This window comes from Salvelinus fontinalis, chromosome 11 (genome assembly GCF_029448725.1).
Source record: "Salvelinus fontinalis isolate EN_2023a chromosome 11, ASM2944872v1, whole genome shotgun sequence".
NCBI lineage: Eukaryota > Metazoa > Chordata > Actinopteri > Salmoniformes > Salmonidae > Salvelinus > Salvelinus fontinalis.
In genome coordinates, this window is record NC_074675.1 from 33,897,731 (window position 1) to 33,910,355 (window position 12,625).

The 12,625-nt window shown below is 43.0% G+C and overlaps 1 protein-coding gene across 1 annotated transcript; it reads right to left on the bottom strand.

Annotated features, from left to right (window-relative positions):
* Positions 1-1,720: 1,720 nt before the first annotated feature.
* Positions 1,721-12,625, bottom strand: LOC129865605 (ankyrin repeat domain-containing protein 46). The gene is made up of 6 exons (XM_055938510.1): positions 12,457-12,625; positions 11,511-11,596; positions 5,989-6,245; positions 5,451-5,609; positions 2,805-2,916; positions 1,721-2,531 (listed from the first exon to the last, which is right to left on the bottom strand). Exons 2-6 carry the CDS (start codon positions 11,562-11,564, stop codon positions 2,427-2,429), a joined length of 687 nt encoding a protein of 228 aa, XP_055794485.1. The 5' UTR covers positions 11,565-11,596; positions 12,457-12,625; the 3' UTR covers positions 1,721-2,426.

Sequence of the window (12,625 nt, forward strand, 5' to 3'; positions counted from 1 at the left end):
ATGCTTTTTTAGTTCCATTTTGCATTTTTATTCATTGGGCATCCAAGTTTCTTTTTGCTTTAGAAACTGAATTAACACCAAAGGTTAATTCATTTGTAGCTCTGAATTTTATACATGATTAATTCACTTTCCACATTAAATGATGGATTATACTTCATCTTATTCTACAATATAAAATACACAGAAAAATTGAACCAAAAGGTTAAACAACATGGTTTACAATATGTGATGTATGCTACAATTGACATGGCAAAAAACCCAACATAAAACAGAATATTTAGAATAATCTTCAGAAAACTACGTTTTTCTATTTGGTAGCCTACAGCTGTTTAACAAGCTGTCAACTAACTGAACACAAAGGGAACACAAAATGCAGCAATTTTTTACATTTATTTTTCTTTCAAAAGGCACACAATCAAGGTGCTACTTACTCTACAGTTAATTTTGTACTTTACTTAGAGATGGAAGAGGGACCATGACATGACACATCCATTTAATAGACATTACATTCCCATGCAAATCTACACTAGCCTGGTCCCAGATCTGTTTGTGCTCTTGTCAACTCCATTGCAGTTATCATCAGGCAACAGCATGACAGTTCCATAAAGGAGTTGGCAAGACAACAGAAACCGACTGGCACTCAGGCTAACTCTACACACTTGGTTGTATTTCTTGTTCTTCGCAAAATTCCACACAATAGTTCTAGCTTGATTATCATTCATAGGGAAATTCTGAACTGGAGTGTGGGTGGAAGAGACTTGTTAAAACAGTAAGAATGGAAATAAACCAAAAAATATGATCTTTGTAAGACCGTTTGGCCATGTTTTGTGTAAATCATTAAACAAAAGGGACTTAAAAAAATAAGTAATATTAACATGAATAGAACTTAACAAAATACAAGTAAACAAATACAAAAAAACTAACTATAGAAAACTACAGAACATAACACATAAAAATAAGTATTGTGACAACATTAGGAAAAAAGGTCCACAACGCAACAATTACTCTTCTTATAAACCTGAAGTGTCAACTACATTAGATATGCAAAGTTATGTAACTTAATATTAGTATGAAACCACATGTCAGAATTGCAGTGGTGTAAAGTACTTTGTTGGGGTATCTGTACTTTATTATTTATCTTTTTTACAACTAGTACTTTACTACATTCCTAAAGAAAATAATATACCTTTTACTCCGTACATTTTCCCTAACACCCAAAAGTACTCATTACATTTTGAATGCTTGGCAGGACAGGAAAATTGTCAAATTCACACACCTATCAAGCGAGCATCTGGTCATCCCTACTGCTTCTGATCTGGCGACTCACTAAACACACCTGCTTTGTTTGTAAATTATGTCTGAGTGTTGGAGTGTGCCCCTGGCTATCAGTACATAAAAATATACTAGACAAAAGTGCCATCTGATTTGCTTCATATACTTTTGATACTTAAGTACATTTTAGCAATTAGTTACTTTTGATACTGAAGTATATTTAAAACCAAATACTTTTAGACTTTTACTCAAGTAGTATTTTACTGGGTGACTTTCACTTGAGTCATTTTCTTTTAAGGTATCTTTACTTTTATTCAAGTATGACAATTGGGTACTTTTTCCAGCACTGCAGAATTGTATATTTTCTCTTCTTGAGGGTTATTCTTTAAAAGCCATGTGAGTATTCCAGAAAAAGAAAGCGGTCACAAATTCACGCCACTGTACGATATTTGGTTGATTTAGTAATTTATTTTGTCATAGGGATTACTAACACATGAAATTATGTGGATTCTCATTCATAACGGTCCATGTTGAGAATGTTAAAAGCAAATATTATAGAACACATATACAGTACAAAATGCAGGAAATGCAGACTTCCGGGGTGCTGCCCAATAATATCTCCTTGCTCCTGAAGTGTACACTCGTTCACACCTTCTCACCAATCTAAAAGCATTGGATTGGTGGAGGCATGGGTGGGAGTTTTAGCCATATTTCATATACCAGCCATATCCTTTCAAATTAGTTAAGGGAAGTTAACAAGTGCACACGTTAGGAGAAATTAGAGATAATTGGGACGTGGCCCAGCTGGGGAAAAGCCACTTAACCATCACATATGGACAACAAGCCCTGGCTAGTCATGTCAATCACAATGACATCACACGAGAATAAGCATTACTCTGCCCTCTGCTAGAATGGGCTGGATTGTTAAGGTAAGAGTCATCTCTAAGGTTGGAAAGGGAATGTTTTGCTGGAATTGTGTGAGTGTGTATGTGTGTGGGAGTGGATCTAAAAGCTAAAACATCCACCCACCCCTTTCCAATCGAAACCCCAGTGCTTCCTTGCATGTCGCCCCAAACCTTCCATTCTTGTCCTCTTTTTTTTACTCCCCTCCTTCCTCCATTGTGTCCCAGTTCCGACCATCCCTCTTTCCGCCCTCAGTGTACCAGCTCCAGTTGGCTGGCGGAGAAGGGCAGCACCCCGCTGACGTAGTAAGCGATGCCCAGGGAGAGCAGGGCGATAACCACCAGTAGTAGCAGCACCTGTAACAGAGTTCGAAAAGCATCCTTCATTGTGAGTTTCTCCAAAATTGAGACACCAGGTTATATATACACAGTATGGCCATTTGAAGAACCCTATTGGCTACGTCTGCGGCGTCACTTCCTGTCGCTGGCAAAGAGATTCCGTTGCAACGCGGGAGACGCCTAGCTTAATCAATCCGACAGGAAAAAAACGTTTGTACGTCATGTCACAGAACAAAAGTCCAATCTCCTTGCGCTACGAAACATCTGTGACGCTGCAACATGTTACTTTACCCTCCAGAAGCCCAGGTCCTCTACAAACTCCTGCCAGGTGGTCCTGAAACTGGACAGTACCCCCTCACTGTTCTGGAGGTTGGGGTTGAGCAGGGAGTGGCTCTCCATCGCACTGACAGGGAGAGAAAGAAGTAGCCCACGGTTAGCTTACATGCCACCATGACATGACTTGATACACACAGAGTATTGTAAACATTGGGCACATCCTTCTTTACATTGAGTTGCATCCCACTTTGCCCTCAGAACAGACTCAATTCGTCGGTGCATGGACTCTACAAGGTTCCACAGGGATGCCGGCCCGTGTTGACTCCAATGCTTCCTACAGTTGTGTCAAGCTGGCTGGATGTCCTTTGGGTGGTGGACCATTCTTGACACGCACGGGAAACGGTTCAGCAAGAAACAACCAGCAGCGTTGCAGTTCTTGGCAGTTCTTGGCATCTACTACCATACCCCGTTCAAAGGCACTTCAATCTTTTGTCTTGCTCATTCACCCTCTGAATGGCAAACATACACAATCCATGTGTCAATGGTCTCAAGGCTTAGAAATCCTTCATTAACCCGTCTCCTCCCCTTCATCTACACTGATTGAAGTGGATTTAACAAGGGACCCCAATCAGGGATCATAGCTTTAACCTAGTCAGTCTGTCATGGAAAGAGTAGGTGTTCTTAATGTTTTGTATAGTCAAAAGTTTGGACACACCTACTCATTCAAGGGTTTTTCTTTACTTTTACTTTTTTTCTACATTGTAGAATAACAGTGAAGACATCAAAGCTATGAAATGACACATATGGAATCATGTAGTAACCAAAAAAATGTTAAACAAACCAAAATATATTTTATATTTAAGATCCTTCAAAGTAGCCACCCTTTGCCTTGATGACAGCTTTGCACACTCTTGGCATTCTCTCAACCAGCTTCATGAGGTAGTCAATTAACAGGTGTGCCTTGTTCAAAGTGAATTTGTGGAATGTTTTAATGTGTTTGAGCCAATCAGTTGTGCTCTGACAAGGCAGGGGTGGTATACAAAAGATAGCTCTATTTGGTAAAAGACCAAGTCCATATTATGGCAAGAACAGCTCAAATTAGCAATGAGAAACGACAGTCCCATCATTACTTTAAGATATCAATCCGGAAAATTTCAAGAATTTTGAAACCGGCTCTCATGAGGACCGCCACAGGAATGGAAGACCCAGAGTTACCTCTGCTGCAGAGAATAAGTTCATTAGAGTTATCAGGAACAGAAATTGCAGCCCAAATAAATGCTTCACAGAGTTCAAGTAACATCCACATCGCAATATCAACTGTTCAGAGGAGACTGTGTGAATCAGGCCTTCATGGTTGAGTTGCTGCAAAGAAACCACTACTAAAGGACACCAATAATAAGAAGAGACTTGGTTGAGCCAAGAAACACAAGCAATGGACATTAGACCGGTGGAAATCTGTCGTGTCTTTGTGAGACGCAGAGTAGGTGAACGGATGATTTCCTCATGTCTGGTTCCCACCGTGAATCATGGAAGAGGAGGTGTGATGGTGCTTCGCTGGTGACACTATCTGTGATTTATTAAGAATTCAAGGCATACTTAACCAGCATGGCTACCACAGCATTCTGCAGCGATAAGCCATCCCATCTGGTGCTTAGTATGACTATCATTTGTTTTTCAACAGGACAATGACCCAAAACACAACTCAATTCTGTGTAAGAGCTATTTGACCAGGGAGAGTAACTGACCTGGCCTCCAGAATTGATTTGTCTTTAACTAGGCAAGTCAGTTAAGAACAAATTCTTATTTTAAAATGACGGCCTACTCGGGCCAAACCCGGGTGTCGCCCTATGGGACTCCCAATCACGGCCGGATGTGATGCAGCCTGGATCACCCACAATCACCCGACCTCAACCCAAATGAGAGGGTTTGGGATGAGTTGGAGCGCAGAGTGAAGGAAAAGCAGTCAACAAGTGCTCAGCATATGTGGGACCTCCTTCAAGACTGTTGGAAAAGTATTTCTCATGAGGCTGATTGAGAGAATGCCAAAAGTGTGCAAAGCTGTCATCAAGGCAAAGGGTTGCTACTTTGAAGAATCTAAAATTTATTTTTTGGTTACAACATGATTCCATATGTGTTATTTCATAGTTTTGATGTCTTCACTATTATTCTACAAAGTAGAAAGTCGTAAAAATAAATAAAAACCCTTGAATCAGTAGGTGTGTCCAAACTTCGACTGGTACTGTGGATAAGAGTGGCTTTCCGCCACACTGAGGGGGGAGAGAGGGGAGATGGTGGTAAATGCGATAGACTGCGACATTACTTATATACACACACACTGAGATTATCGGAGGAGCGGAGAGACATTGAAGGTGGGTTTGAAAACCAGTGATGCAAATTCATTCACATTTTATATGCTGCACTTCTGTTCTAGTCTCTCTTGTGAGCGGGTGTGAATCCGGAACTACAACACACATACTACAATAGTCACCCCCCCGTGGAACCCTTTCACCTCGTGCTACCCTGTCCCCGCCTCTCCCCGCCTCACCTTCTGCTCGCTGCCATCAGCATGGTCTCCAGCTTAGAATGGCTGTAACAGAGTTAAGAACACTCGCGTCGCCTAATTGCTAGCTTGCATGCCCCCCCGACCTCCTCCTCCCTCACCTCTCGCTCTCAGCCATCTGCATGGTCTCCAGTTTGGAGTGGGCTCCTCTGTTGAATCCTTTCACTTCCTGCTCCTCCAGGCCCTCCAGCAGACGGATAGCGTCCCTGTTCACCCCGCGCCTCTTGGCCAGTACTAGGGGAGTCGACCCGTTGTGGTTACTGAGAAAGTGAAAGGGAACACTTGGATGTTAAGATTGTGAAGAGGCGCTGGTGCTCCTTTCAGATGTTGCGCCCACATTTACTGTCCTGCATCAGTCCATGGAGTAGAAACGGGATAAAGGACAATATTATTCAGGATGGCAAAACCAGGGTTGTTACGTTTGCTAGTTTAATGTGTCTTGGATGGTCCATGACAATGCACATTTTTGTCAGAGGGTAGGCTGTCACTAAGGCTCTGAACCATTCCAACACTAGCGTTACTCCTCTCTCCTTCCCTTTCTCACCAGATATATCTAGACTTGAGCCACTCAGCATTCAAGCTCTCAAATTTTTTTTTAATGCCACTACCCCTCAGTCCAACCCCCAGCCCCTCTCTTACCAGATGTCTATCTTGAGGCCGTTGGACACCAGGAACTGGATGGTATCCACGTGTCCACAGAGGTGCAGGGCCGTGTTACCCTGGTAGTCTGTCGCCAGGAGGTCCGCCCCAAACTTATGGAGGAACCAACAGATGTCCACGTTCCCCCTGGCGGCCGCTAGGTGCAGGCCCGTACGACCCCGGTTGTCCCGTATGTTTGGGTCACAGCCCGTCTCCAGTAGCCGCTTGGCGAAAGGCAGGTCCCCGTCAATGCAGGCCTGCAGTTAGGGATTTGCCTTTATTTAACCAGGTAAGTTATTGAGAACACATTCTCTACTGGGCAATTCCGTGGGAAAGTCAACTTGAGCATCCGCAAAAGAAAGTTGTCATTTCATTGGCCATCTAACTAACGACATGTGTTCTTGCTAAGATTCTCTTGGACAAAATATGCTGAAATGCATTTATCTACATCGCAGTACTACGTTAGAAAGAAAGATAAGAGTGTTTATCAACAATCTGTGAATAGTCCTGGAGTATTTTTTTTCTCCAAATGAAAGCCCCCCAAAATATATTGACTTCATCCAGTGTCCAGAAAAGTGGATTGGCAGTATAGGCTAGGTTTGGGCGGTATCCAGATTTTCATACCGTCATACCAGTTCTGTAGCATATCAGGGTATGTGGTATTACCGAATGTGCACACAACAGGCGCTATTTCAAATTTGTTTTATTATAATAATAATAATAAACTACCGTTCAAAAGTTCGGGGTAACTTAGAAATGTCTTTGTTTTCCATGAAAACATACATGAAGCGAGTTGCAAAATGAAAAGGAATATAGTCAAGACGTTGACAAGGTTATAAATAACGTTTTTTTTATTGAAATAATACATTTTGCTTCCGTCAAAGAATCCTCAATTTGCAGCAACTACACCCTTGCAGACCTTTGGCATTGTACACTGCTCAAAAAAATAAAGGGAACACTAAAATAACACATCCTAGATCTGAATGAATGAAATATTCTTATTAAATACTTTTTTCTTTACATAGTTGAATGTGCTGACAACAAAATCAAACAAAAATTATCAATGGAAATCAAATTTATCAACCCATGGAGGTCTGGATTTGGAGTCACACTCAAAATTAAAGTGGAAAACCACACTACAGGCTGATCCAACTTTGATGTAATGTCCTTAAAACAAGTCAAAATGAGGCTCAGTAGTGTGTGTGGCCGCCACGTGCCTGTATGACCTCCCTACAACGCCTGGGCATGCTCCTGATGAGGTGGCGGATGGTCTCCTGAGGCATCTCCTCCCAGACCTGGACTAAAGCATCCGCCAACTCCTGGACAGTCTGTGGTGCAACGTGGCGTTGGTGGATGGAGCGAGACATGATGTCCCAGATGTGCTCAATTGGATTCAGGTCTGGGGAACGGGCGGGCCAGTCCATAGCATCAATGCCTTCCTCTTGCAGGAACTGCTGACACACTCCAGCCACATGAGGTCTAGCATTGTCTTGCATTAGGAGGAACCCAGGGCCAACCGCACCAGCATATGGTCTCACAAGGGGTCTGGGGATCTCATCTCGGTACCTAATGGCAGTCAGGCTACCTCTGGCGAGCACATGGAGGGCTGTGCGGCCCCCCAAAGAAATGCCACCCCACACCATGACTGACCCACCGCCAAACCGGTCATGCTGGAGGATGTTGCAGGCAGCAGAACGTTCTCCACGGCGTCTCCAGACTCTGTCACGTGCTCAGTGTGAACCTGCTTTCATCTGTGAAAAGCACAGGGCGCCAGTGGCGAATTTGCCAATCTTGGTGTTCTCTGGCAAATGCAAACGTCCTGCACGGTGTTGGGCGGTAAGCACAAGCCCCACCTGTGGACGTCGGGCCCTCATTACCACCCTCATGGAGTCTGTTTCTGACCGTTTGAGCAGACACATGCACATTTGTGGCCTGCTGGAGGTCATTTTGCAGGGCTCTGGCAGTGCTCCTCCTGCTCAAAGGCGGAAGTAGCGGTCCTGCTGCTGGGTTGTTGCCCTCCTACGGCCTCCTCCACGTCTCCTGATGTACTGGCCTGTCTCCTGGTAGCGCCTCCATGCTCTGGATACTACGCTGACAGACACAGCAAACCTTCTTGCCACAGCTCGCATTGATGTGCCATCCTGGATGAGCTGCACTACCTGAGCCACTTGTGTGGGTTGTAGACTCCGTCTCCTGCTACCACTAGAGTGAAAGCACCGCCAGCATTCAAAAGTGACCAAAACATCAGCCAGGAAGCATAGGAACTGAGAAGTGGTCTGTGGTCACCACCTGCAGAACCACTCCTTTATTGGGGGTGTCTTGCTAATTGCCTATAATTTCCACCTGTTGTCTATTCCATTTGCACAACAGCATGTGAAATTTATTGTCAATCAGTGTTGCTTCCTAAGTGGACAGTTTATTTTCACAGAAGTGTGATTGACTTGGAGTTACATTGTGTTGTTTAAGTGTTCCCTTTATTTTTTTGAGCAGGGTAGTTGTCAATTTGTTGAGGTAATCTGAAGAGATTTCACCCCATGCTTCCTGAAGCACCTCCCACAAGTTATATAGTGTAAAAATATAAAACACAACATGTGAAGTGTTGGTGCCATGTTTTATGAGCTGAAATAAAAGTTCCCAGAAATTTTACATACGCACAAAAAGCTTATTTCTCTGGTTTTGTGCACAAAATGTGTTTACATCCCTGTTAGTGAGCATTTCTCCATTGCTAAGATAATCCATCCACCTGACAGGTGTGGCATATCAAGAAGCTGATTAAACAACATGATCATTACACAGGTGCACCTTGTGCTGGGGACAATAAAAGGCCACTCTAAAATGTGCGGTTTTGTCACACAACACAATGCCACAGATGTCTCAAGTTGAGGGAGCATGCAATTGGCATGCTGACTGCAGGAATGTCCACCAGAGCGGTTTCCAGAGAATTCAACGTTCATTTTTCTACCATAAGCTGCCTCCAACTTCGTTTTAGAGAATTTGGCAGTACGTCCAACCGGCCTCACAACCAGAGACCATGTGTAACCATGCCAGATCAGGAGCTCCACACACATCCGGCGGCTTCACCTGCGGGATTGTCAAAGATCAGCCACCCAGACAGCTGATGAAACTGTGGGTTTGAACAACCAAAGAATTTCTGCACAAACTGTCAGAAACCGTCTCACGGAAGCTCATCTGCGTGTTTGTCGTCCTCACCAGGATCTGACTGCAGTTCGGCTTCGTAATTGACTTCAGTGGCCAAATGCTCACCTTCGATGGCAACTGGAACGCTGGAGAAGTGTTGTCTTCACGGATGACTCCCGGTTTCAGCTGTCCAGGGCAGATGTATGGCGTCGTGTGGGCGAGCGGTTTTCTGATGTCAACATTGTGAACAGAGTGCCCCATGGTGGCGGGGGGGGTTATGGTACGGGCAGGCATAAGCTATGGACAACGACCACAATTGCATTTTATGGATGGCAATTTGAATGCACAGATATACCGTGATGAGATCATTGTCGTGCCATTCATCCTCCACAATCACCTCATGTTTCAGCATGATTATGCACGGCCCCATGTCGCAAGGATCTGCCCACAATTCCAGGAAGCTGAAAATGTCCCAGTTCTTCCATGGCCTGCATACTCACCAGACATGTCACCCATTGAGCATGTTTGGGATGCTCTGGATCGACAGCGTATTCCAGTTCCCGCCAATATCCAGCAACTTCACACAGCCATTGAAAAGGAGTGGGACAACATTCAACAGCCTGTTCAACTCTATGCAAAGGAGATGTGTTGTGCTGCATGAGGCAAATGGTTTTCACACCAGATACTGACTGGTTTTCTGATCCACGCCCCTACTTTTTTTTAAAGGTATCTGTGATCAACAGATGCATATCTGTATTCCCAGTCATGTTAAATCCATAGATTAGGGCCTAATGAATTTATTTAAATTGACTGATTTCCTTATATGAACTGTAACTCTGTAAAATATTTTTAATTGTTGCATGTTGTGTTTATATTTTTGTTCAAAGTAAAAAAAAAATGGAGGGGGGGCGCACAAAACAATTAAGATAACAGGGATCTTGATCCAGGAGGGGATTGAATGTCTCTGCTGTAACCAAGAAGCTTGATCTTGACATCTAGCCACTTAGCAAGTTAGCAAACCAAATGCATAGCTGGAGCCCTGAGCTGGATATAATTTATTTGACAAATCTTAGGTTTCTTATAGTTATACTTAACTTATAATAAGTTATTATTTCAATGGTATTGAAAATAATACAGGCACATGTAGATTGTCTCATTTACATATTTTGCACAATATTTCGGAAGAATTGTAATACAAAAAAATCGTATATTTACCCCCAATTTTAATTTTATTTAACTAGGCAAGTCAGTTAAGAACAAATTCTTATTTACAATGATGGCCTACACCGGCCAAACCCAGACGACGTTGGGCCAATTGTGCGCCGCCCTATGGGACTCCCAATTTCCTTCGAAAAGGCTATCCATGGCCAGAAGCAAAGACTTACAAACTCACTACTTTTACTATTATGTTTAGTCTCCCCAAAAAGCTTGTCCATTTTATGTAACATCCATAATGCTTATTTTCTTTATTTCACCAACATGCCAATATTTAGAAGTCTGCTTTTTGGGGGGTACACTCCCCCCAAGGGGTACTATAGCCACACACATGAAAAGTTTAATTTACATTTTGTTTGTCCATTCTGTGAGACATTAAAGTTGTGATTTTGCGTGCAAATGTAATGTCCATAACTCTGGAATCGCCCTACTACAATAACAACCCGGGATGAGTTAGATCAATAATAGTCAATTGATGGTGTCATTGATGGTGGCTGTATGACTTTCAGAACTTTTTTGAATTGAACATTTAAAACCCCCAATTTAGTGATATTTTTCATCCCAATTTAAGAGATATTTTCTACTGCTGGACAGAGATCTAAGTTTAAATTATTTATTTTGATTCAAAGTATATACAGCTTTTCCACCCCACAATAGATAAATAACCATGTGTTTATTTTGCACGCACACATTTTATTGAATTTTGCTGGTAATTTTTATTTTTTTCAGTTTATAAAACAACTTTGATTAGGCTAATCGTTTTATCAACCCTAGCAACCATCAACTTTAAAGACTGGGGGTGTATTCATTCGTGCACACCGTAGCTAAATGTTTTGCCACCAAAAAGGTTTTTCAACAGAAGCGAGAGTTTCTTATTGGACAAATTCAGGTAGCTAGGTCCCTCCACGTTTTGTCCCATTTGCTTCCAAGTGAATACACTATTGCCCAATCCCAAATTGACCCCGAGACCCTACATCCAATGCATGTGCGAAGATCTGAGAGGATTTGACAGTTGTAAGCAACATGGTGAAACTTCCACTTTTGCAGTGAGCAAGTGGTTCTATTACCATATTATTTACGCCTGTCAAATCCTCTCAGATCTCCACAAGTGCATAAGGCATCGGGTCTAGGGGTCGATTTGGGATTGGCCCCCTTGTGTTGGACTCTACCTGCAGCAGGGGAACGGAGGTCTGCGACGAGTCGTTAATGAAGACATAGGACATGTCCGAGTGGGTGTCAGAAAATTCCAGCGTACCTGAAGAGGGGGAGGGAGGGACGGTAGCGGGGAGAAGGGTGAGAGGGAGGTAGGAAGGAATGGGGAGGGAAGAGAGGGAGGGGGGTAGGAAAGAGCAAGAAGGAGGGAGGGAGGGAAAGAAAGAAGAGAGAAGAAAGGGATGGATGGAGGGAATGAGAAATTGAGACAGGAATGTTTTATTTTTTAGGCCTCTGTAGAGTGTTGAGGCAGTAACCAAAAGGTAGCTGGTTCAAATCCCCAAGCCAGCAATGTGGAAAAATCTGCCTTTGAGCAAGGCAATTAAATCCACAAAAACAACTGCTTCCGGGCGCCGATGACGCACTGGTGTCGATTAAGGCAGCACCCCGCACCTCTGATTCAGATCGGTTGGGTTAAATGCGGAAAACACATTTCAGACGAATGCATTCAGTTGTGCAACTGACTAGGTATCCTCTTTCCCTAGCTTGCTGTCTTGGCAAGATAAAATCAAAAGCTAACGTTATGTTAACTTGCCTTGACGTTAGCTAGCTAACGTTAGCTGGCTGATATTCATGTGTATGTAACGTAGCTAACGTTAGTTAGCTTACTAGCTAGTAGGCACATTGTTATTATAAAAACACAGAATTATCTAGTAAATACGGTAGCTAGCTAACGTTATTGACATCGAATCGTTTCATGATCCAACATACCCAGCCAGCTAGCTAGCATTCGTTTGGTACTAGCTAGCTAGCTGGCTGGGTATGTTGGATCATGAAACGATTCGATGTCAATAACGTTAGCTAGCTACCGTATTTACTAGATATATAGCTAACAGACTCGTAATAACGTGACAACAAGCATTTGTCGAGCTTATTCAGTTGTTAGTAATGTTAGCTAGTTACCTGTTTAGGTGTTCCAAATCAGAGGAGAAAACCTAAATTCGCTTTTCTGCTAAGCAGTGTGTTGTTGTGGTGGATGCTGAACCAGCTGTGATTTTACAACAGCTCAGCGGAAACTGGGTTTCTCTCTGGGTGTAATCATTACGTCGATTCTGTTGCAAAACGTTTTGCA